Source organism: Bos grunniens, chromosome 5, assembly GCF_055505025.1.
Source record: "Bos grunniens cultivar Pamir isolate PY7600 chromosome 5, Bosgru_T2T1.0, whole genome shotgun sequence".
Lineage (NCBI taxonomy): Eukaryota > Metazoa > Chordata > Mammalia > Artiodactyla > Bovidae > Bos > Bos grunniens.
The window spans coordinates 97,676,289-97,700,611 of record NC_141169.1 but is presented as its reverse complement, the minus strand read 5'-3'; the positions used below and the strand labels follow the sequence as shown (position 1 = coordinate 97,700,611).

At 46.1% G+C, this 24,323-nt stretch overlaps 1 protein-coding gene across 1 annotated transcript; it reads left to right on the top strand.

Moving 5' to 3' along the window:
• The first annotated feature begins 1,945 nt into the window (after positions 1-1,945).
• Positions 1,946-23,593, top strand: EMP1 (epithelial membrane protein 1). Its single transcript, XM_086401938.1, has 5 exons — positions 1,946-2,035; positions 17,999-18,111; positions 20,120-20,213; positions 20,314-20,454; positions 21,368-23,593. Exons 2-5 carry the CDS (start codon positions 18,034-18,036, stop codon positions 21,532-21,534), a joined length of 480 nt encoding a protein of 159 aa, XP_086258064.1. The 5' UTR covers positions 1,946-2,035; positions 17,999-18,033; the 3' UTR covers positions 21,535-23,593.
• Positions 23,594-24,323: the final 730 nt, after the last annotated feature.

Below are 24,323 nucleotides of genomic sequence, written 5' to 3'. Positions count from 1 at the left end.
CTGTTCCCCAGCCCCAGATTTCTTTCTAAAAAAATGCAAGCAGACCACATACCCCTTCCTCAGCATCCCTGGACTCTGCTCCTGGACCCAGCCCCCTTTCGCGTGCCGCTGGGGCATGGGAGATTTTGAAACTGGCAGAAAGCCTTGGAGCTGAAAGGCAAGTCCCAGAACTGTGGGGGGAAGGCCTGCAGGTGGGGCGGCCTGACAAACTGCAGCTCGGGGATGCTGTGCCTTCATTCTGCCCTTACAGCCCGTGAGAATCTCCAGATCTCTTCATCAGACACCCCTGCTCCCTAGAGTTCGGCTGCTCTTGAACCACTGAGTTTCTCACAGAGGCATTTTTATTATCAGATGAATGGTGGAGTAAGTGTGTGTGCATTTGTGTTTTTTCTTCATCAGTCATGTCAGATAATATTCCCTTCTAAATATTAAAAAAATATATCTTTTCTTAAAAACCAAAGTAATGTGGGTTCATGGCAGAAGATTTGGAAAATACAGAAATGCATCCCAGAAGAAACCTAAAATCCACCTACGATTTTACCACCTCGTTTCATTGGCATTTAGTTGAACAACCATCAGTCCCTACTCTATTCTTTTATGGAATATAAATTCCAAGATGACATAGATCTTGCTCATATCTGCGACCCTGTGCTCTGAACAGTATGCTAGTGCATGGCTATGTTCAAATATATAGGCTGGATCAGTAAACTCTAGAAGGATAGTTTGAATTGAAATAAGTTGTCATGATACAGTAGAGAACAGCAGAACTGGAGTTGCTTGGGTGTGGCTGACCTGTGACTCAGCTGCTCCTGCTAATTTTCTGTTCTCCTTGGATCAGTTACTTCACCTCTCTGGGCCTGGGTTCCATCTTCAGTAAAATACTCATTCTAGTTAATATTTATCAAGGGCTTATTAGGTGCCTAGCATGTGATAAGTTCTCTACATGTATTTCTCACCATAACTCCAAGAGAGGTACTGTCTACCACACTTAACGCCCCAGGAAATTGAGGCATACAGTCACATAGCTAAGTGGACAGCAGCCAGACTCTGGGCTCCAGTGGATGCCTGGCTTTGGGGTGACATGACTTCCAAAGGCCCCTCCCGGCTCTGGTGCTGAGCGAGAGAGGAGTGGGACAGGGAGATGGCTGAGACAATTATGCCCGAGGCGCTCAATTGTGGAGCAAGGTCCAGGTGATTATTACTTAGAGATCAGAGAGCAAAGTCCTGAACTAGACGACTTCCTCCAGACTACTGTGAACGTGAGAAGCCTGGCTGGGCATTCCTGGAGCCTAATTACAAGGCTGTTCAGCCAGCCCCTCTTCATTCAGAGGCAGGTTTCCGAGGCCTTCTGGTGTGTTCATTTTTTCACCCCTGCCCATCCCCAGGAGAGTGCCCAGGGTCAGGCAGGGAAGTAATCAGAAGTCAACCTGATCATTCCTGACCGTGAGCAGCTGTGGATGTGTTTGGTGGGAGAGGAATAATGGCACACTTGTGGGATGATTAGCTGGGATGTCAGTGGGCAGGGCACTACAGTCCCCCTGTTCCTGCCCCCACCAGATAAAAGTGTGGGCTGATCACCTGTGTTTTACTTGTATCCATGGCAACCCACTCTCCTTTATGGTGAGGAGGAATGGGCTTCAGTAAACAGATCTATTTGTGTGACTCCTGTTGCTTATTTGAAGCCATGTCACTCCTTTTTCCACTGTGGTCTGTGTGTCTGAGTCACAGGGAGCCTAAACTGGCTTCTCTGAATTGATGGCTCCCTCCCAGCCTGTCTTGACTGACTGCCAACTGAGCAGGGCGTAGCTTACTTACCAACACTTTTTTTTTTTTTTAAGCCGGACTGATTCATAGAAACTCCTTTAAAACAGTAAAAAGAAACCGCCCATCACACACCCCAGCACACCAGCTCAGGAAACTTATAACCTCGGGAGGCCAGCCCTCTGCTCACTGTGTTCACAAACCTCCAGGAGAGCGGACGCCTGCCACCAGCTCCTGCCACTCAGGGCGCCTCGGCTGGTCACCGGACCCTCAGGTAGGACAGTTCCCGACACTGCCGGGCAGACCAGAGAACTTTCCTTGCTTCCCACTGCTCTCCTCCTTCTGACCTCACTGAAGCTTTTTCTTATTTCCTGTGCTATTTTTCTAGGACTCCTTGAATTGAGTCCTTCAAGCTTTTTAGCTAAAAGTGGGCATTGATACAACTCTTTCCCTTAAGGTTCAGTAAAATCTAGTTTGACGGGGGCCCCGGGGTTGGGGCAATCAGTCCGTCTGGGTGGTGATTATGTCTTGCAGGAACGGGGTTCTTGTTCTGAAAGTGTGCTGGGAGCAGGGACTTTTGGAACACGAGAGGATAGCATTTTTTTTCTGGAGGAAACCCGACGTACCGATGTACCTTTGAAACCGGACAGCACTTGGGCTGCTTGCCAGACTTTGTCAATTGCTCTGTTGTGATTTAAATTGCTCAGGACTTGAATTGTTTCTCTGTTTGCCTGTCTTTTCGGGGTGAGGGTGGGTAGCTTTTCTACTTTTCAGTTTATTTTCCTGGTGGCTTTTATGGGGCTGTCCTTTAGCTTGTTCATTCACTTTTGTATAAGTGTAAATGTTTTTTTTTTTTTTTTTTCTTTCCACGGGATAGGAGGAGAGCAGGGTGGGCTTGTTTAAAGAAAACCGTTAGAGGGAGAGAGGAGGGAGAAAGAGGAAACTTTCTCTCTTTAAGTGGTATTTGAAATGTAACGCAGGAGGGGCTTCTGGTGCCTGATGTGGATTTCAGAGCTCTCTCCCAGGGTCAGATGTGGAGGGTGGGGTCTCAGGGAAAAGTTGGGTTTGGAGGGCAGGGTGGGACTGGGGGAACTTCATCTGTTTTTATTAAAAATAAAACAAAATACTGCATCGCTTTGTGCTTTTATCCCAGAAGCAGCCAAGTTCGGTGCAGAGCAAAAAGACAGCCTATCAGAAATGTTAAAATGATTTTTATTTCTTAGGTAGATGTGAGGTGTTTTTTTCCTCCTGCATTGTTTTGGAACATTCAACTTCTCACTCTTTCCAAAATACGCCGTACAAACGCAAACACTTGTGCTAATCATGAAAGGATCTGGAAAAGGAAGAAGGGTGATTTTTATTTGCTTTTTCTTTTCAAGGTTAGCATGTTGGTTGGTTGAGGTGTGGCCCATTTCAACATAGATACTGGGGTATCTCCCTGCCCCACCACCCTACTCTGCACACAAGACGAGGAGAAGGACAGGATGCAGCTTGCCTGATGAAATTAAGTTTTTTCTTTATAAATGTGGTTCATTGGAAGAGAAGATTCAAACATAATCAGCCTGGATACAGGCAAGGTGCCTGCTAAAATTGCCCTCCAGGGGATGATTCAGTTAGTACAAGGGCAATTTTTTAAGGTGCAGGGGACTCCCACCTTCGCTTGAAATTTTGATTATTTCTAGATTACATCGACGTGGATTGGGGAGGCCATTGTCATTAATGGTATCCTGAGAAGCTAGATACAAATCTTTGAGTCTGTGCAGGCTAAAGCTAGTAAGAAAGATTTAACCAGTCAGGAAACAGAAAACAGTGACATCTGTGGGCACATAAACTGTCCTGAGTCTCACTATTTGTACGGTGTCACTTTACGCTGGAGTTTTATGCAGAGAAAAGCGTGCTGTGCGTTACTGCCTGGAGTTTGAGGGCAATTTTAAAAATGCTGTTCTTATTCCCGCTTTCCCATCTTCCTCCAACAAGTAGTGAAAGAGTTCCTTGGCTATGGGGGTTTTTCTGGATTTCAGCTATGTATGCTCAACAAGACTGGACCGGGAGTTTTTTCCTTTTTTTCCTGTTACTGTCTCCCACCCTCGGGGGGTGGATTGAATTCCACCCCAGACTCTGAGGACTGGGGCAGGGGTTTGGGGCAGACCAGCAGGATGTCTGGTCTGGCGTCCTGGTCTGAAGACACCCTGGATTTTACATTGTTCGAGGGTACGAAACTGTCCTGGGAGTTGGCAGGAGGCCCTAGAGCACCAACCCAAGGCAGATCACATCCTAGGGCGGACAGTGGCTCCCTCCCAGGAGGGGAAGAGACGTCCCTTCCGCAGACCACAGAAAAGACTGGGGCTATCTCCTCTCTTCCTGCTCCCCTCCTAGGCCAGACTTGGCCCGTCCAGTTCCCATAGACATCCAGACTCCGGGGGATCGAGGGAAGGAGCCCCATAGAGCCCACCCTGGGGATGCAGACCGTCTTTGCTTGGTCTGCGTGGCTCTGGGAGTTTCAGCTGTACCCAGACCCACTGGGACCAGTGGAGAGAAAGCAGCCAGTGCCTCAGAAGACTGAGAGATGAACCAAAATGACTTTTCTGTAGGCGCCTCAGCATCAGATAGGGAATATATCTGAAAAACGGCCTCAGAAAAAGGCACAGGGCAAATATAGTTACGTGTCATCCTTGATTTGTGCATTGAGTTTGGTACAGATCTTGGAGGTCAACCCATTCATTCTCCTGCCATATGCAGAAATCTTATTTTTCATACCACCTTGGATGGATGAGTGTTTTATGCTTCCCTAAAATTTCCAGAGAAGGGACTTGGCACCTTAGAGGGTACTTCCACACCCACCCCGCTTCACTGGACAACTCTCATCGCTAGAGTTTCTTACATCCGGCAAAATTGGCTTCTCTATAACGTCTATACGTTCTTCCAAGTTCTCTAGTCCTGAAAATATCTATTCCATTTTTGCTGTTGCTGTTGATCCATCCAATGTTCCTTATCTTCTAAACACTCGACTCTTATTTAGTATTTGATGGATAAAACTTGATAGATCTGTGCTGCTGTTATTATTATTATGACTACCTAAGATTTGGAAGGAGCAGGGAACCTTGTTGAAGTTTTGAGGCTGTGTACATACTCCTCCCTACCCAGGTGATCTGATTCTGAGGTCTCTTTTTCTAAACAAGGGGTGTGGTTTATTCTTGAACTGACTGCATACATAGCTGCCTAGCACAAAAGCTCAGAGCCACCTGGGACTCTCAGATATATGTACTCAGAGGGACACCCGGTGACAACCATGAGGTCATGGTTAAATCAATGCAGTGCCAGAAACACAGGCTTCTAACTTGGCCTTGTGGGGCTGGTCCCTTAACTTAGTCCATAGTTCGTGGAGCCCACGCCTTGCCACTGTTACTTCCTGTAATGGTAAGTACAGCAACAGGCTGCCAGTCAACATAACCTCGGTCTAATTGCCGGCAGGCCATCTGGATGTCCAGCTCCTTGGAGAGGGCTCATAATCCTTAAGTAGTGTAGAACTGGAATTTTCTGACCATAAACTTCCCTTTTCCCATACTCCTTTCAGTTCTGCCCAGATGACCCTGGATTCCTATTTAGTAACCAAGGGAGCTGAAATACGCTTCTAATTAGGAGTTTGTTTGGATTCCCAATACCCTATACCCCATACACACATGTTTCAAAACCACGCTAAGTTACACTTCTGTTACAAGTCATTTCTCTCAATTTAACTGGGAAATCCACTGAAACTGAACCACAAAGATGAAAACAGAAGCCCATGTGGGCATTGCTGCTTCTCTCTCTTCATTTTAATCACAACATTTGGATCCACCTTTCCTTCTCTGTGGGCTTCCCTGGTGGCTCAGAGGTTAAAGCCTGCAATGCAGGAGACCTGGGTTTGATCCCTGGGTCGGGAAGATCCCCTGGAGAAGGAAATGGTAATCCACTCCACAATTCTTGCCTGGAGAATCCCATAGATGGAGGAGTCTGGTGGACTACAGTCCATGGGGTTGCAGAGAGTTGGACATGACTGAATGACTTCACTTTCTTTCTTTCCTTCTCTGCTGTGGAAATGGCATTTCTCTGGAACTAAATTGGACCCCTCTACTGGTGCCCCTGGCCTTACTGAGGATGTGGCAGTTTTCATATTTCCCAGGCCTGTTTCATGAATTCTGTCTTCCAACGGGGTAATTAAAATTGAGAACCCACTAGGCTTGGGTTGAAATTGGTGGCTGGAACCCTCCGGTAGGTGCAAGATGGCTAAAATAGGAGGCTTGAGGCGCTTGATCTTGTCCTGAATCTGCCATGTGATGTGGGCAGAACATTTGCCTTCTCAACAGAGGGAACAGAGCTTGGTGGTTTCCATGGACCCTTGTGGCCCCGAGACCCTATCGTTCTAAGATCCGATAGTTCCTGTTTGGAGAAGTCCTGTGGGTTATGCCAACAGCAAGTTTAATCCATAAACACTGGTAGGAAAGTGAAATGATGTAACATGTCTGCATGGAAACAGGAGGATGGAGGACCCAGGTGGACTCCTCTGCTTCATCCGCTTAGAGATTCTCCAAGTACAGGCGTCCGCAGGCTTTACCGCTGGGTAGCAGTGAGCATTCACCCAGCTCTCGGAAGCAAAGAAAGAGGTTTGATTTATGAAACCTGAGCAGTGCCTGGTTAGCGAAGTTTTGTGGGGACATTGACAACATGAACCCAGACCAGACTCCAGAGACAGAGACACAAAGGTGGTTCTGGGAAAGGAGCCTCACCCTCTTTTCAAGGAGGGTGTGGCCAAATGGTGTGGATGGGAGTGGATGGGAAGCTGGGCTTCGGGGAGGAAAGGGGAGGTGCCAGGAGGAAAGGGGTGGGGAGCAAAGGGACTTCCCGAGGTTTCTTAGGCCTGTATGCTGGCTGAGAGAGGGGGGCAGATGGAAAGGCCTAGAAGAGGGAGAAGAATTGATGCTTTCAAACTGTGGTGCTGGAAGACTCGTGAGAGCCCCTTGGACTGCAAGGAGATCAAACCAGTCAATCTTAAAGGAAATCAGTCCTGAATATTCATTGGAAGGACTGATGCTGAAGCTGAAGCTCTCATACTTTGGTCACCTGATTCAAAGAACTGACTCATTCGAAAAGATTCTGATGCTGGGAAAGATTGAGGGCAGGAGGAAAAGGGGGCAACAGAGGATGAGATGGTTGAGCGGCATCACCGACACAATGGACTTGAATTTGAGCAAACTCTGGGAGATGGTGAAGGACAGGGAAGCTTGGCGTGCTGCTGTTCATGGAGTCTCAAAGAGTAGGACAGAACTTAGCAACTGAACAACACGAAGAGAGAGAAACTGGAAAGAGGAAGCAGGGAGAGGGTGAAAGAAGAGGGCAGAAGTGTGACGATGCTGTACCCCTGACTCCCTCCTCTGATTTGGGGACCACCCACTCTCAATGTCAGGATAGTCCTTGGAGCCAAGAATTTTGTTCTTTGTCTCACCTCTTCTTTCCCATCTGTGAAGAACCTTCTGTTGTTAAGGAGGCAATGTTAGAATTTCTGTGGATTACTTGTGCAGTGGTCATCTTTCCCTGGGGACACTTTTTTTTTTTCCCTTTCCAGAAGGGTCAGGTCAGGACTGACAGCAGAATGAGGTCCCTGATACTTTGATGTCTTCTTTCAAATAATCAAAGAACCCTGCCTGGGAGGCTGGATACCGGGAGCTGGGGAGAGGTTGCAGAGGTCAGGCCAGCCAGGTGTGTCCACACTCTAACGAAGCTGAGACCTCAAGCTTGCCTTGGCTGGCTGTGCTTCGCTGCCGGGGAGGGGGCCTTGTGCTGTGGGTGGGGGCCGGGGTGGAATGTTTGAAGCTCCTCTGGGGCCAGGAGTGCTAGCAGGGTGGGCTGTTTTGGCCTGGGCTGGTTCTGCTGGTGGACCTTCTCAGCAAGTCAGTAGGAAGAAGCAGTGACCCTCCAAAGGCCCTTTGTTTATTTCCAGTGGCATCACTTTGGAGAGTCTGTGCTGACCCTCTGATTAACTAGGAGGGGTTGGAGAGGCAGAATAAAGCAATAGATCTGGTAGAAGTTCTAGAATTCTGCCGCAAGTAGGAAAGAGAAGCTGTGCTGCAGTGGGGAAAGCCTGGCCCGGAAGATGCGAGGGAGTGGGCTTCATCCCGATTCTGTTTTCACTCTGGGGACTCGCTTTCCCACTTTTGTCAAGGAACTGGACCGAGTAACTTCAACCCTGCTAAGCCTCTAAACAACCAACTGCCTACAGAAAGAGCCACAAGCCCACAGCCCATGCCAGGCACCGGGGTGCCCCTGGCTACACCCGCGTCTGTCCCTGGTGGCCCCACTACCTCCCAGACTACAGCCTGCTGGTTGAAGCCTGTTGCTGGTTGAAGCCTGTTGCCGCCACCTACTGTCAGACCCGCCCAAGCACCCCCGCCGCCCCCACCCCCCAACCTCCACCCGGGCTGGGCCACACCTTGCGTTTCTTCCAGAACCCTAGTTATTATCTTGGCAGTCTCTCCCTCGGAGACGGTCTGGCCGCCAAAACACTCCTCTTTTGTCAGCAGCAGAAGACAGCGAAGGTTCCATCCTTGCCCTGGGGACATCGCCTGATGGCCTGACCAGCTGCGGTCTGGGGGCGGCGGCTGGCCTCGGTCACCCCACCCAGGTCTGGCCTTGGCCTTGGCAGATGTCACCCAGCCCCAGCCCCTCCCCGGACACAAAAGAGGACAAGGGGAAACCAGAGAGAGAGAGAGAGGTTATTCTCTGTGGGAACATTTGCCAAAACAAGATGCAAGCTGCTTGTTTGCTTTTAGCAGATTTGCTGGCCCTCGGACTCTGCCTGAGAAGTTTCAAGCACATTTCACTGGGCTGAGTTTCTCCTTATCCATAAACGAACAAAAAGAATAACCAGCAGCCGTGCAGCCTTTGCTGTGTATCAGGCACGAGCCCTTTGATCCTCACGTTAAGGCTGTGAGGTGTGCAGATGATAGTTAAAAGGGGCTGGGGTCACCACGATGTATGCTTGAAACAGCTTACAATTTCATGTGCTAACTATACCCAATGAATCTGAACTTTTTAAAAAAAGGAGTGCAGTCAGGAGTCGCACCCAAAATTCATGCTTTTTTTTTTTTTTTTTTACTACTCAATACTCTGTCTCTCCAGGAGCTACTGTCCAGAGAGGATACGTCATTTTCCCAAAGTCAGCAGAGTCAGAATTTTTTATGAGAACCTGGTTTTCAAAGAGGTGCTCTTTTTCTTTCTTGCTTTTGGTTCCCCCTAAATAACATGCTTGTCCCACTACCCCCACCCCCAGTTCCTTATCCCTAACTGTGTGAGAATCATGCCAATCTATACTAGGGCCAGATAAGCACCACCCTTTCTATAATATACCCTGTTCACAGGTGGGAGGTGCAGTTCCCTCACCTCCTGGATGATGAAAAACAAAATAGTTGTTTTCTTTGGAGCATGTAGATTCCTGTTGCTTTTGCTGCTTGACTGCTGATGTTTCTTCTGGTCATAAAAAAAAAACAAAAAACAAAAAAACTGCCCTGCATTTTAAATAAAACAGACCCCAGTATGAGTGTACGCAGTGAATTACAGCCCAAGTTCTTTCTTGCCATACCAAACATCCAGATGTCCAGAAGCAGGAGGAGATGGTGTTTTAGGATTCTTTCTGTCCACATTTTTCCCATGGAGAAATTAACAGCCCCCCTTCCCCACCCTCAAGTAAAAACAGTATTTAGAATGGAAAAGTACACTTGATATAAAACAACAAGAACAATGGTCAGAAAACCTCATCCAAGGTCTCATTCACTGAGCCCGTCTTTAATCCCAGCCTTTTCTTCCTGCGGATACATCCTCTACGGCTGCTCCCCAAAGACAGTATTTCCTCTTCTGCTTTTGCGTTCAGTGGATATTCATTTTGCCAACCCACATGATCCTCAGTGGGAAATAAACACATCAAAACAAACCAACAAGAGCAAAATGATCCCGACGCATAGAGGACAGAAAGACATCAGTGCCACCACCCTATGCCGTGTTCTAGGAGAAGCACAGCTGCAGTTCTGGGTGTGATGCCAAGGAGGATGGTCAGATGTGGGCTGACTCATGGAGATCGTACGACTGGGAGTGTCTCTGCCTTTCATCTTGTGCCTCCGAGAAAGCCTTGTGTCTTGGTCTGAGAAAGCGTTCTTCAAAGTCTGCAGTTATCCAGAGGAGATGGGAATTTCACTGAAAGCACCAATGGACAAAAAGACAGTCTGTCTGGCAGTCGGGTCATCTCAGGACTGTGTTATGATTTACTTGAGACCGGGGGATCTCTGGCTAATATTTTGATAACCTGGAAGTTCTGCTGGCAAAGTGACCACTTCAGAAAAATGCTGTTAAGGAAGCATTAGACAAAGGGCAGGAGTAAGATGGAGGTAGTCATTGCCAACAGCTACCTCTAATGCATTGTCAGGACTTTTCTGATGAAAGAGTGGGGAAGTTTTTGTAAGTAGTGAGTTACCCATGACTTACTCTTGCCTGGAGGGTCCCATGGATGGAGGAGCCTAGTAGCCTGCAGTCCATAGCGTCGTGGAGAGTCGGACACGACTGAGTGACTTCTTTCACTTTCCATTTTCATTCATTGGAGAAGGAAATGGCAACCCACTCCAGTGTTCTTGCCTGGAGAATCCCATGGATGGAGAGGCCTGGTGGGCTGCAGTCCATAGGGTCGAACAGAGTCGGACATGACTGAAGCGACTTAGCAGCAGCAATAGCAGCAGCAGAGAAGTTTAAGCATGATTTAGGTAGTTCCTGGTTATAGATTTGTAGATGAGTTTCATGTTCTGGGGAGGGATTTTAAAGCCTCCTTTCAGTCCAGAGTTTCTGTAATTGAAAGAAGTAGATAGGAAAGTCAAATTTGTAGATAAAATAGTACTTAGAAGTTTAAAATTTTTTATTTGCATTTACCTGTTTCTTCTTGAATAAGAGGAAACAAACACACATATAATCCTGCATATTCAAATGTCAAAGATACTCAGGAAATATTCTCAGAGTTTGCATATAGTAAGATGTTCAATACCTACTGTTGTTCAGTCTCTGAGTTGTGTCCGACCCTTTGCAACCCCATAGACTGCAGCTCACCAGGCTTCCCTGTCCTTCACTATCTCCTGGAGTTTGCTCATACTCATGTCCATTGAGTCAGTGATGCCATCCAACCATCTCATCCTCTGTCATTCGCTTCTCCTCCTGCCCTCAATATTTCCCAGCATCAGGGTACAGAAATAATTTCTAAAAATAACACAGGACTAAATTTCACCTAGATAAAAAAAAGTTTGGGGGGGATCATTTTCTCTCAAGAATTCTGTTGTTTATTATGAAGACTTCAGTTATCTTGACATTCATTGTTTTTCTACAGGGAAGAAAATATTGCCTTTCTTGATTCTTTTATTTGGTGGCTGAACAGATACTTGGCACATGTCATAGACAAGATTTTCCTTTCAGAAACTTAGAATCTTGGGGGTTGGGGAGCCAAACATTTCCACAAATAATTCTGTTACCAGGTGGGCTACCACTAATGATTTTAATAACAGGAGAAAAATGACTACTTTTGACCTCTGTATCAGGGAAGGCTTCCTAGAGGAGGCAGAATTTAAACTTCCTTGAAAACAATGTTATAGTTAACTGGAGGAAGGCTATAAAAACAGACCTTTAAAAAAATTTTGTTTTTAATCCTAGGATTTAAAATTCCTAGGATTCCCAGGGCCAGTGTGGAGCCCCTTTCCTGATTGGTGGTGGGGTGGTGGTGTGTTTGGAGGATCTGAGGAGTGACTTGGTCAGATAACCCAGTGCTACTGAGGATATACTTAAGAGGGAGGATCAGAAAGAGGATCATGGAGAGGCGGGTGGTCCCGAGCTAGACAATGACAGTGGGAGTGGAAAGTAAAGATGCGCGGGAGGTAAGTACTGGAGGAAGCATGCATGACCTGACTGTTATTTTCAGCAGTAAAACTGGGATGAGAGGAAGGAGCAGTGTGGACTTTGGCAGCTGGTCACTATTGCTCCTGTCTCCCCAGAAGAGTCTGGGCTGCCAGGGAAATGACTAAACTGTCTTCTGGCTCTCGAGACAGATCCACGTGCTTCTCAGAAAGTTATCTTGTGCCATCTGGTCGAGGATGCTTCCACTTTGCCTTTGTCTGGGAGACTCTCACCCACTCCGAGTGAATCACAGACATTCAAGCTCTGTGGGACTCTCCCACTCCCATCACTCACACAAGCCCCCGACTCACTGTTTCTGATCATGTGACACCCCCAGTCTCTGGCTAGTTCTTCAGTGACTCAAGCCCAGGATTTCCATCACTTCCTTTGCTGGAGAAGTAGGTCTTGGGGCTCTGTTCGGTTGTATTGCTCCCAATTACTGTTCCTCAGACTGCTCGAAGGCCCTGCTTCCCCCAGACTGTGGTGGCTGCTCAATAAACACACTCCAGGGTTTGGAAGAAGTTATCAGTCAGCAATCTGACCCCTGGCTTAGTGATCATGCAGCCAGATTACCAACATCTCAACTGTCCAGACGAGAAGTTGATGATTCTCAATGTCTCTGCTATGAGTTACCCATCAGAAAAGGAAAGGTGTCCACAGAGATCTGATTAATTTCTCATGGTTGTGCATGTGTGCTAAGTCGCTTCAGTCATGTCCAACTCTGTGCGACCCTATGGACTGTAGGGTCCTCTGTCCCTACACCAGGCTCCTCTGTCCATGGAGTTCTCTAGACAAGAATACTGGAGTGGGTTGCCATGCTCTCCTCCAGGGGATCTTCCTGACCCAGGGATCAAACCTGCAATTCTTGTGTCTTCTGCACTGCAGGCGGATTCTTTGCCACTGTGTCACAAGGGAAGCCCTTCTCATGGTCAGACCACCCTAAAGGTGTTAGGTTGCCTGCAAAGGGTGAAGAAGCAATAGAAGGCAGCCTCAGGGCTTTGTTCTTTTGCTTCTTTCATTTTGTGGGAGGAGATAAGAAACCAATAAATATTGAAGTGGATGGAGCCAGCTAGAGAGGGCCGTCAGCCCTTCGCCCACATCAGTTGGGCATTTACAGCTCCAGTCACCAGCAAGCATAATCTTCAGGTTCAGTTTCACTAACTGCAATGAATGTCCTATTAGCAAAGATCTTCATCCAGATCTGGAATGGTCAGTGGCTGTGACGCTTGTATCAGGGACAGGAGTGTAAAGAGACCGCTGCCCTAGTGTGGTCTGAGCGATGTGGGAAGGAAAGGGGAAGTGTGGTCAGAAACAAGGATGGCGGTGGAGGAAAGAGAACTGGCGGGCCTGTCAATTAGGGCAGAGAGAGGAACAGGAAAGGGATAACTAGAGCCTGTATGTAGCTCTAAGTGGCTAACCTTCATTTTTCTTGACAGTCACTTCTCTGCTAGAGTCAGCATTCATGCCTCCAATACTTTTCTCAGTTTCCCACCCAGCCCCATGGAGTCCTGACCAACCCTGTCCCATGTCTGTTGGGGGGTGGTGAGGATAAAGGGGGGATCATACCCTGCTTCCAGTGCCAGGTGGGGAGACCTGTTCCTGGCACCCTGCATAGAACAGTCAGTGGACATCCTATCCCTTGAGAATGCTGTGGATTCAGTAGCTCTGGTGGCCTGGGTCCAACTCCAAGCACCACAAAAAATGTTGTTATGGAAGCCCCAACAGCAACATGACGAGCTTTGGGACTGCCTTGAGCTTCTATGCTCTTTGAGGGGGTAGGTGTGTCTCTTAGATCTTCAGAAATGCCATGCTGTTTTCCGTTGCAGTCTGGTTGGAGCTCCCCAGCTAGGACAAAGTATCTGCTTTCCACTGGAAAGGGCCGTAAATAGCATTCTTTTTCATTCTTAAAAAATTTATTTATTTTTAATGGAAGCATAATTGCTTTATAATATTGTGTTCATTTCTGCCATTCATCAACATGAATCAGCCCTAGGTATACATATGTCCCCTCCCTCTTGAACTTCCCTAAAATGCTTCATTTCAAATGCTGTAAAATTATAATCCTTTAATTTCTAAATATACAATTGCAATCTTTGATAATTATTACTCAAGAACAGTTATGTTTTATGAGTATTGTTGTCAATTGTTGTCACCAATAGAGCAACACGCAGATGTGTCCATAGCATTTTGAAGAGGTCAGAGAGAGAAATCAATGACAGCTTTAGTGAAACCTACTGCCAGGACAGAAAGTTGTAGCAGCCAATACTTCCAAACATATAAATGCTCGGAAGTGGTCTCTTTTCAGTACTTTCATATGAAGCAAGATTCACACGAGGGCAGGGAATGAGGCTCTCAGAAAGTGGCCCTGCCTGTGATGGGTGGGTAGATGTCTCAAGAGCACTGGGTCCTCTATTATTTCTACCCAAACTGCTCTCCAATTTGATAGGTCTCCCCTCACCTGTTAAGTATGTGGACTTCCCAGGCAGCGCAATGGTAAAGAATCTACCTGCCAATGCAGGAGATGCAAGAGTTCCATTCTCCAGTTGGGAAGATCCCTTGGAGGAGGAAAGGGCAACCCATTTCAGTCCGTTTGCCTGGAGAATTCCCATGGACAGAGGAGCCTGGCGGGCTACAGTCCATAGGATCACAAAGAGTCAGACACGACTGAGCACACACACATGCTGGTCCCTAAAGATCTTAAGAATTACCTCCCATCTTCCTATCTTGGAGTTTCTCTGCTGGGAGGGGGCAACCTATAGTATAGGGATAGACATTTAAGAAGGTAGTTCATTCTGCTTCCAAATGTGTTGGGGAGGGCTACTGAAATTCAAGGAAGCCCTTCTAAGCTGGCAATGGATGATCCCAATAAAACCTGACAGATTTCAGGCAGCGAAAAGATGGAGAAGCTACTACCTGTGTTATGTGATAGCTCCAGTAAACAGCTTCTACTTCTGGCTGGATACAACAGCCAAAAGCAGATAAAATTGTGTGTTCTGTGCACTAAGAACACTTGCTAATTCAAGGTATTTTGCTCCTTTTTTTGGTGGAAAGATATAGTGTGATTCAGTTCAGTTCAGTCTCTCAGTCATATCTGACTCTCTGCGACCCCATGGACTGCAGCTTGCCAGGCTTCCTTGTCTGTCACCAACTCTTGGAGCTTACTCAAACTCATGTCTATCAAGTGGGTGATAACATCTAACCATCTTGTCTTCTGTCGTCCCCTTCTCCTCCTGCCTTCAATCTGTCCCAGCATCAGGGTCTTTTCCAATGAGTCAGTTCTTTGCATCAGGTGGCCAAAGTATTGGAACTTCAGCTTCAGCATCAGTCCTTCCAATGAATATTCAGGACTGATTTCCTTTAAGATTGACTGGTTTGATCTCCTTGCTGTCCAAGGGACTCTCAAGAGTCTTCTCCAACACCACAGTTCAAAAGCATCAGTTCTTCAGTGTTCAGCTTTCATGTTCCAACTCTCACATCCATATGTGGCTATTGGAAAAACCATGGTGCGATTACAGAAATCTAAATACCCTGAAAGAAAATTGCTATCTTGCTTGATCTCCTCACCCACTCCTGCCTGAACCTCACAGGGGAATAGTGATCAGGTGGGGCTGTGGTTTTAGATAAGAAGTGAGAACTGGTGGGCAGGAAAACTCGTGTATGTGGAGTGATGGAGGTGGTGGTGAGGCAGTAGACTAGCCAAGGGGGATGAGCAGGGTATTTGGAAAGCATGAATGTTCAAATGATCAAAATGGAGAGTGTGAGCAGGGGCAAAAAGAATCAGGCTCAACACTGGAGGGTTACAGAGCAGTCTAAGGAGAGAATTCTGCTGGATCCCCAGCAGTGTGTCAGAGAGGAAACTCCTAACATTCTCCTTGACCTCATATAGGAGGCCTTGCTTGGTGTACTGTATTCCGTCTCTGGCCCCTCAACCCCTATTAGGAGCAGGATGTTTGTCAATTAAAAGCAAAGGAAAAAAAAAAAAAAAAAGTCATTTCTATAGCCCAAGGAGGATTAAGCACAATCTCGTTATATAATGTTTTAATTTCCTGCATTCAGAGAATTAATTCAGGCCTGTTCCCTTCCCTGTAAGGGTGAGATCAGGATCTAGTGATGGTGTGAGTCTGGGGGGAGTGGGGAGGGTGACCAACACAGGGATGGGAAGAGTCAGTTTCTCTTCTTCATCCCCAAGGGTGGTCCTTAGTGGTCCCTCCCTGCAAGAAGCAAGGATTAGGTGTAGAGATAATTTCTAAGGGGAGCAAAATGATTTTATTCACACTGCCCTGTGACCCCAACAGCAGGTATCCTATTGCTTCACATGGGGCAGCCTGGTGAATGGATGACTCAGTTGCTGCTCAGTTTCATATAATAGCAATAACAATAACAGTAACAGTAACCCCATTAGTATCTGCCAAGCCCAAGCACTGTGTTGGGAGTTCTCCGTCTAGGATTAAATGTAACACTGTACAATAAGCATTGCAACCCCCACCTTCCATAGGAGGGAACTGACACCTGGAGGTCCAACAACTTTATGTGATTCTAACTCGACCTGTGTCTAATTCAAAAATCTCCTTTCACTGTGCATTAAAGTCAAGCAGAAAATTGAGGAGGTGTGATTTAGGAGGTGTGCAAGGATCTGAGAAAAGCAAAAATGCACCGGAATGTATGGGGAGATTATGAATAACAGGCACGAAAGCTCTAAGCTCTGCCCTGAAGCCAAGCAGTAAACATCATCATTTTGATCATTCGCAATTGGAGAAATTTCTACAGAAAGAGTCTGGGTGGTAGGGAAGTGCTTAGATGGCGAAGGAGGGTGGGAGCGGTTGGAATGGGTCAGGGTGGGCAGTGGAGGCCAGTGTCTGCCTTTCATTCTTGGCTTGTCAACAGCAACCTCCTCCTTCCCCCCACCAGGGTACAGTAGATCATTCTGGATTTGGAGTGCCTGATGAGGAAAGGGACAGATCAAAAGCACTGGAAGTGTTGGAATGGTCGTATCCACGCTCTCCAATAAGTACCCTGTCTGAAGTGGAAGGGACTCAAACTCAAAGCTTTAATTAAATGAGGTGGAGGGAGAGAGAGAGAAATGGGACACAGTTACTGGATGTGCACAGCCATCTCCTCCCTGGGAGGGGACAGCCACACATCCACCCTCCCTAGGGTGTGAGTAACATGAGCCCTTTCCTTCTGAAATTCCAGCAAGCCTGCACCGCCTCTTAACTGTCTTGGGTGTGACAAAGCATTCCTGCCACTGTCATCAATCAAAGTGGCCGCCCCCTCATGCATCCTTCACACTTCCTCTATTCTAGGCTTGATGATCCATGGGCTCCCCTCTTTACTTCTGCTGAGATGATGACTGAATGCTTCCATTTACCCATGCACATTCTTAATCTGTTAGTTCCCCATCCTCCCATCCACCATGTGATGGATGCATCTGCTGATGGGCTGTACTGAGTCCAGAAGGATTGGCATTTGGGTAAATGTCACACACAAGCCAAAGGCACGTTTGATCCCTCCCGCTGCATCCAGCCCTCAGAACTGTCATACTGAGTCGTAGGAAATATAACCCTCTGCCCCCAGACCAAAAGCAGAGTCCCTGCCATGATGTAGCCCAAAGACTCAGGTGCAACACAAGTCTTAAATATTCCACTGGTAGATGATCAGACCATTAAACTGTAATTGGGTTGTTATAACTATTGAATATCCAACAGCATTATTATAGTGGAAGTTGTGGCTCTCACATTTTATATTTCATACGGGATCAAATTAGTAGCCCATTTGGTCTCTGGGCATTGAGTAATAGCTGCCAGTCTTAGGAAGGCATCCGCTTCAATTAAAATCGCTGGGTGAGCAGTTTGATAGAAGTGTGGACAACTTCCCTAATGGAAAATGCAAATTTATATGACATTGTTGCATAGAGACCTGAAATGACAGCTGTGAAAGGCCTTTAAAAAACCAAAATCCTACTTTTGACCTGTACAATGCAAACAAAATAATAACAGTTACCATAAAATTTTTCCTGTTTTGAAACAGGCTGTATTAGAGGGATGAATATATAAATATCTGAGGTAGAATTTTCTTTCTGTTTAGATCTATGTAAACAGATGAACAGGCACTTGGGGAACTGGGCTAACTAATTAGGTGTTGGCAGGAATTTATGGAATCATGATGATTTTTACTGTAACTCCTCTTGATTTCAGCAGAGAACCCACCCACCTGGGAAAGCTGAAATAACGCATTGAATGAGAGTAACCTCTCCTTTGTCTTTCGTGTTCTCCTTTCTTTTCAGAGCTCTCTTCACCCTCAAGCCATAGAAAAGCCAAGATGCTGGTGTTACTGGCGAGTATCTTTGTGGTCCACATTGCCACCGTCATCATGTTATTCGTTTCTACCATTGCCAACGTGAGTCCTGTTCTTCTGTTCATTCATTCATTTGGAAGTTATTTGAATATTTACACAAAGTGCTACAAAAGATGTTTAAGCCATTGTGAATTTACAGCTTAGTTGTGGAAAAAATTAAACACATACTTGCACTTCAAACAACTAAATATTAATAACAAGTGTCTAAATGAATGATCTCGCCAGGTTGGAGAATACAGTGAGGCTTCTCAGGGGAGGTGGAGCTTGGAGGATGGGTAGATGGGTGGGGTTTCTCTCTGCTAGAGATGCAGAGTGAAAGGAACTTGGGAAGCATTCCAGGAGGTGTGCCCAGCCAGGGAGTACAGGTGGGAGGGACAGGCTTTGTTCAGGACGTAATGAAGACACCATGCGGCAGGCCAAACTTCCTTCTGCGAACCTTGATTAGAAGGAGAAATGGGACTGAGATGATGAGATGCTTTGGTGGTCCGACCAACAAATACAAGTTTTGAGCAGAGAGTAGCATGTGAGAGTGGAATTATGCAAGATTAACCACGTTTGCCTGAATTAACTAAAAAAAAAAAAAAAAAAAAAAGGACTAAAAATACAGAGTAAGCCATAGGCTCTGCTCTCTGAATCTGGGGCTACTCTGACCTCTAGTGGTAGTTTGCAGAGTCCAGTTTGCTTTTCTCGGAAAAAACAAAAACAAGACAACTCCTTGGACCTAAAAACCAAGGCCATGCATCACTAGACAAACAGATATGATCCCGGAATCTCTGTGGGTCCTTGTTACAGTTGAAGGATAATGGGTTTTAAATTTCAGAGAGAAGAGTTTTACCAGCATCGGTGGGTACGATTATAAACAAGAATCAGTGAGACATCACTGTGATGACAGACCCCTCGCCGTGTGGACTCCTCCAAACTTGAATTTAGTGTTCTGTACACCCCCCTCCCCCACCACCGAGTCTCTCAGTTTACCAGGTCCAGTAAATGGCTTCAAACTGTTTTAATGGATGCCCAGTGCTGAAATCTGAATTATCAGCCTCTAACATGGGGCTGAACACACAGCTGCTTATTAAGTCAAGAACAGGCAGGCGATTGGACATCCTGGCCCTGCTTTTCCAGTAACCCACATGAACAGACACTCTGTGTGGACAGGGCTGGGCGTTTGCTTTTCATCCCAGAAGGATAACTGTTTCTCTTGGGCCTGGAAGGAGGGGGCGCTGGCACTGTGGTGAGCCTCGGTGAATACATATTGGGTCGTTTTTCTACTTTCAGCTACCCCCACAGGATAGCTCTGACTGGACTATGTTATTATGAAATTACTTTTCATGTTGTGGCAATCAAGGTTTATCCTTCTATTTAGATGAACGTGGCTTATTGATCTCCCAGTCTCAAGGCTGTTTTCTTTGCTGCCTTTATGTTTCTTCCTTTTTTTCCAGTTGATCATTTTTTCCTTAACTTTTTTCACCTTCTTTGCCAGGCCCTTTATTGGAAACAGTCTTGGTAGGGTGTATGAATTGTACATCTTTAAAATCAATTTCCTCACGCAGGGTTTCCGTTTCTTAGAGCCTTAGAATGATTTAAAAAAAAAACCCAAAAAACCCAATGGTTGAATTAAGTCTTTCTTTTTTAAGTAATGAGAGATGTGAAGTCCAGAGAGTGAGGTAACTTCTCCTCGGTCGTACATTCTTCTTTCTCTTTTTTTCTTGGGACCTCTGCGACTTCAGTTTTAGCAAGACATTATTTCCACCTAGAAATGAGCTTCTTAGCCGTGTTTATGGCTAAATATGGCATCTTCCATAAGATTTAGTCTAGACACAAGTCGATGATTGTTTCTTTTTCTTTCAAGCCAGGGAGTTAGTTTTTAAACAGTTTTTTAAATTTCTTTTTTTTTTTAAATTGGACTGTAGTTGATTTACCATGTTGTGTTAGCTTGAGGTGTACAGCAGAGCTAATCAGCTATACATATACATATATCCACTCCTTTTCAGATTCTTTTCCCACCTAACAGAGTACTGAGAAGAGTTCCTTTGTGTCTTTTTGATTTCAGGTCTGGGTGGTGTCAGATTTGGGAACAGGATCAGTAGGTCTTTGGAAAAACTGTACCACTGGTGGCTGTGGTGACCTTTCCTACGCTGGTGAAGGTACGTGCCAAGATATTGTACCCAGTGCCCTTGAGGAATGGCCAGCCCCTTGGGGACTGGGTAGCCTGACATCCTCACTCCCCCTGCCCTCTGTCCACAGATGCCCTCAAGGCTGTGCAGGCCTTCATGATCCTGTCTATCATCTTCTCCGTCATCTCCCTCGTGGTCTTCGTGTTCCAGCTCTTCACCATGGAGAAAGGCAACCGCTTCTTCCTCTCCGGGGCCACCATGCTGGTGTGCTGTGAGTATCAGCTTACTCAGAAAAAGCTTTCCTGAAGATCTTACCCTGGGGGCTCTCAGTGGCTTGAACAGCTGAGCACTAGGAGCAGTGAAACTGCCTTGTACAATTTACTGGCTTGGTTATTTGTGCTCCTGGGGAGAACCCCTGATAGCTACTTGAAATAAGAACCCTCATCAGCTTCACTGTTTAAACCTGGGGCTCCTGGGCAGACACCAAGGAGCCGGGGTCTGCCCAGATGTAGCGCTTGTATGGGTTCGTGCTCAGTCACTCAGTTGTGTCCGACTCTGTGACCCCATGGACTGTAGCCTGCCAGGCTCCTCTGCCCATGGGATTTTCCAGACAAGAATACTGGAGTGGGTTGCCATTTCCTCCTCCAGGGCATCTTCTTGACCCAAAGATTGAACCTGTGTCTCCTGCATTGGCAGGTGGATTCTTTACCACTGAGCTACCTGGGAAGCCAGAGCTTGTATACAAGACAGTTGAAGGGGCAGGAGATGTGGGAGTCCTTAGATAGATGAAATTGCTGATGGCCATTCCCTCTCTCCCAATACACCACACAGTTTGATGGAAGGTGTATTCTTTTGCATCCCCCAAGGGCAGCCTGTCCTTGTGTGCTGGGGTCTAGATGGGAAAGCCAGTGGAGAGGAGGTGGGGAAGACCAGAGAAGCTGTGTTTTACTTCACAGCCACACAAACCAGTGCAGGTGTGAGAACCCAAACACCAATGGTACAGCAACATAACCATCAAGCCTGGTTCGGGGCCAATCAACAGAACCACCACTGGGGGCCAAATTTCAGATTTCATTTTCCCATCGCCCACGAGGAACATAGGATCTTTCTAAAGTTATAAATCTTTTTCTCGCTTTGAATGTTAAGAAACCAAACCAACAGTGAATCATTTCTCCCCACTGCAGGGCTGTGCGTCATGGTGGGGGCCTCCATCTACACTCATCACTATGCCAATGGCTCTATAAACAACTACGAGCCGAGTCACCACGGCTATTCCTTCATCCTGACCTGGATCTGCTTCTGCTTCAGCTTCATCATCGGCATCCTTTATCTGGTCCTGAGAAAGAAATAAGGCTGAACACATTTACTGGGGACCTGGGGGGTGGGGAGGAGGGAGCCCTTGAATTTGGGAGGGGAGTGGAAGTTGCTAAGCAGGAAAAACCAGGAGAGGGATGGGGGGGAGGGGATGGAAGGGGGGAGGGGCTGAAACCCAAACATGATGGAGGGGGTCCTGTACTGTCCAGCCCCTGCCCTGGGAGAAAGCCGTTGGCTGGGACAGGTGCTCCCTGGATGTGGCTTGGCCTCCAGCTGTTCTCCGTTACACACACTGCCTGGGGCCCCAGCAGCTGCCACATCACTGGCTCCACTTCCGAGGGTGAATTCAGTCTTCAGACTCACTGCACCCAGTTATCACAGCGGTACAAGTTCCGGCCAGGGCAGATATTGTTTTTGTGTGGAATAAGCCAAGCCTGGAAGCCATCCTGCCCTTCTGACCCAGAGCAAAACATCACCATGTGAAGGGCTCGAGGGAGGACTTTGGCCAGTGTGCCAGGATCCCTCTTTGTTAAGCAGAGATTTAACTCTGTGGTATTTGTGACAAAATGGGAAGAAGAGACATAGTGATTAAGGCCAAGTTGGTGGCTTAGCTAAACTGAGAAAGAAATTTTCACAGTGGAAGGCCTGGGGCGTGGTCATAACTCAGACCAGGCCTCACACAGCTGTCCCTTGTGGAGACCTCTTGCCGTGGACTTTGCTTGGTCTCTCGCTTAAAGCCAAGGCAGCACTCTGGAATTTCTGTAAAGCCACAAACAAGCAATTCAGTGGTGGGAGCACCACACAAATTATGGGAAAAGGGGGCAGTCCTACAGCAGGATTATATCAGGGTTATGTTATTAGGAACCTCTCTCTGTGCAATCATGTTGTATAAGATGTGAGAGAGATGGACATAGATCCTTGCAACTCAATCTGTTACTCTTCCCCTAAATTATACCCTTTTGAGGAAGTTTTATCTAATTAGCCAAGGTGGGGATCAAAACTCCTAGGCTCAGAGATGGCTCTAGCTTTATGAGCTGAAGGGGTCGCCTATCAGAGGTCCTGCCTGTCCCACAATACGGATGAGGCAAGGCAATTTTGGAAGCTTCTTAAAACACATGCAAACCAACCACACCACACATCCTTGGGTGAAAGGTGCTATACAATTGTCAAGTATTAAGCATACTAGATTTCAGTCACAGTAAGAAGAGTGTCTGTACTTCCAGGAAAATAAGAAAATTTCTGTGAGAGAAATAAAAATATAGGTGATGGGCAGATATTTTCTTTAAGGGAAAAGCAAAAACCCCTAAAAACTCTTGTGGTGCCCAGTCCGATGGTCACTGAGCTTCTCTGTTGCCGCAAGAGTGTTTTTTTGTAGGACTTAGAAGTATGGTATTAGTATGGTAATCCTGGTTAAGCAGTCATTGCTCTGGCCTGGCGCAGCTATGTTTAAGCCATCTCAGATTCTGGCTAAAGGGATTGTTTGTTTGTTTTGGTGGAAGACACTTCCTTTATCAATTTGAGAAGATCTACCCGAGGGAGAATCTGAGACATCTTGCCTACTTTTCTTCTTCCAGCTCCCCCTTCATTCCATTTCTTATATAGTTTTCCTTTTGGGGAGCTGTTATGCCACAATTGCTGGTATTTATATAAAAGGATTATTACTAAGTTTATTTCTTTATGTTCATTCTGGTTAGGGGAATGTGGAGGGTGGGCCACCAAATTATCTGGACTAGGGGTAAATGGGTTGGGAAGCAAAAAAATGTGGGACGATGAACTTTTTAATTATGATTTAATGATCATGCGATTATAGAAGGCTGTCTTGAGTGCAGAGGCAGATTTGCATATCAGGTATATCCAAAAGAGATACTAGCGTTGTGTTAAAAAGTTAAACTATGACTGGAGTGAACCATGTATTCCCTGGTCTTTTGTTTCTGTGCCATTTATGTCTCATGTAATTTGCATTACATTGGTGGGTTGTTCTAGTACTGTATTTGGCTTCTTCTTTCATAGATTGATATTTCATATACTATAATTGTAAATATTTTGATACAAATGTTTATAGCTCTAGGCATATAAAAACAGATTCTGATTCCCTATACTGTGTGGGTGTTTTCTTTCTAAAAATGTATGACATTTTCCCCTAATTAAGTTGTCAATCAGTTTGATTTGGACAACTTGGCATTTATCCGATATAATAAGCTACTTCCTATGCATTAGGCATTTATACAATAACTCTTTCAGAAAACTGAATGTTACTATACTTTCATCTTGCTTTCATTAAGCCTTTTAAGCAAAAAAAAAAAAAAAAGGAACTTCACAAACTATTAGAGGTTATTATCTTGAATTAGAATGGCTTATGATATTAAGAAATGAGACACTTGCTAATTTTCTTTGAAATAGCCAACTCCACTAATGTGTCTTTAACATATAAAGCAATTCGCAAAGGTGTGTATCACATACATTTGCACGAACCCATTCATTGCACAACCTAGGATGTACCTGTATGACAGAAGGAAAGCTTTGAGGCTTTCTGGGTGCAGTGAGGCCTGGAATCAAGAGTGGAATGCAGAGTTGATGCTGCACACCCCAGTTTCATGGTGACACCAATATGATGAGTGCTTGCAATGTGGAGTAGGTCATCTTTTAGTCCCTGGTGGCCTTGGATGAAATCACTACACAGAGTAAAGCACACACAGAAAAACCCCACAATGAAAGCTGAAAATAAGACTTTGACATATTTTAAATTAAATTAATCAAATTGCATTGATTATTGATAGCCACTTAGAGACCTATGTGTGTTGGTTCCAAAAGTTATCTTCCTAAGCT

What these genes read in the sequence shown, in the direction of transcription:
- EMP1 (XM_086401938.1), top strand. Translation starts at nt 18,034, where the DNA reads ATGCTGGTGTTACTGGCGAGTATCTTTGTGGTCCACATTGCCACCGTC. An exon ending in CCTTTCCTACGCTGGTGAAG is followed by an intron (nt 20,214 to 20,313) that starts GTACGTGCCAAG and finishes CTCTGTCCACAG; the next exon opens with ATGCCCTCAAGGCTGTGCAG. An exon ending in GGCCACCATGCTGGTGTGCT is followed by an intron (nt 20,455 to 21,367) that starts GTGAGTATCAGC and finishes TCCCCACTGCAG; the next exon opens with GGCTGTGCGTCATGGTGGGG.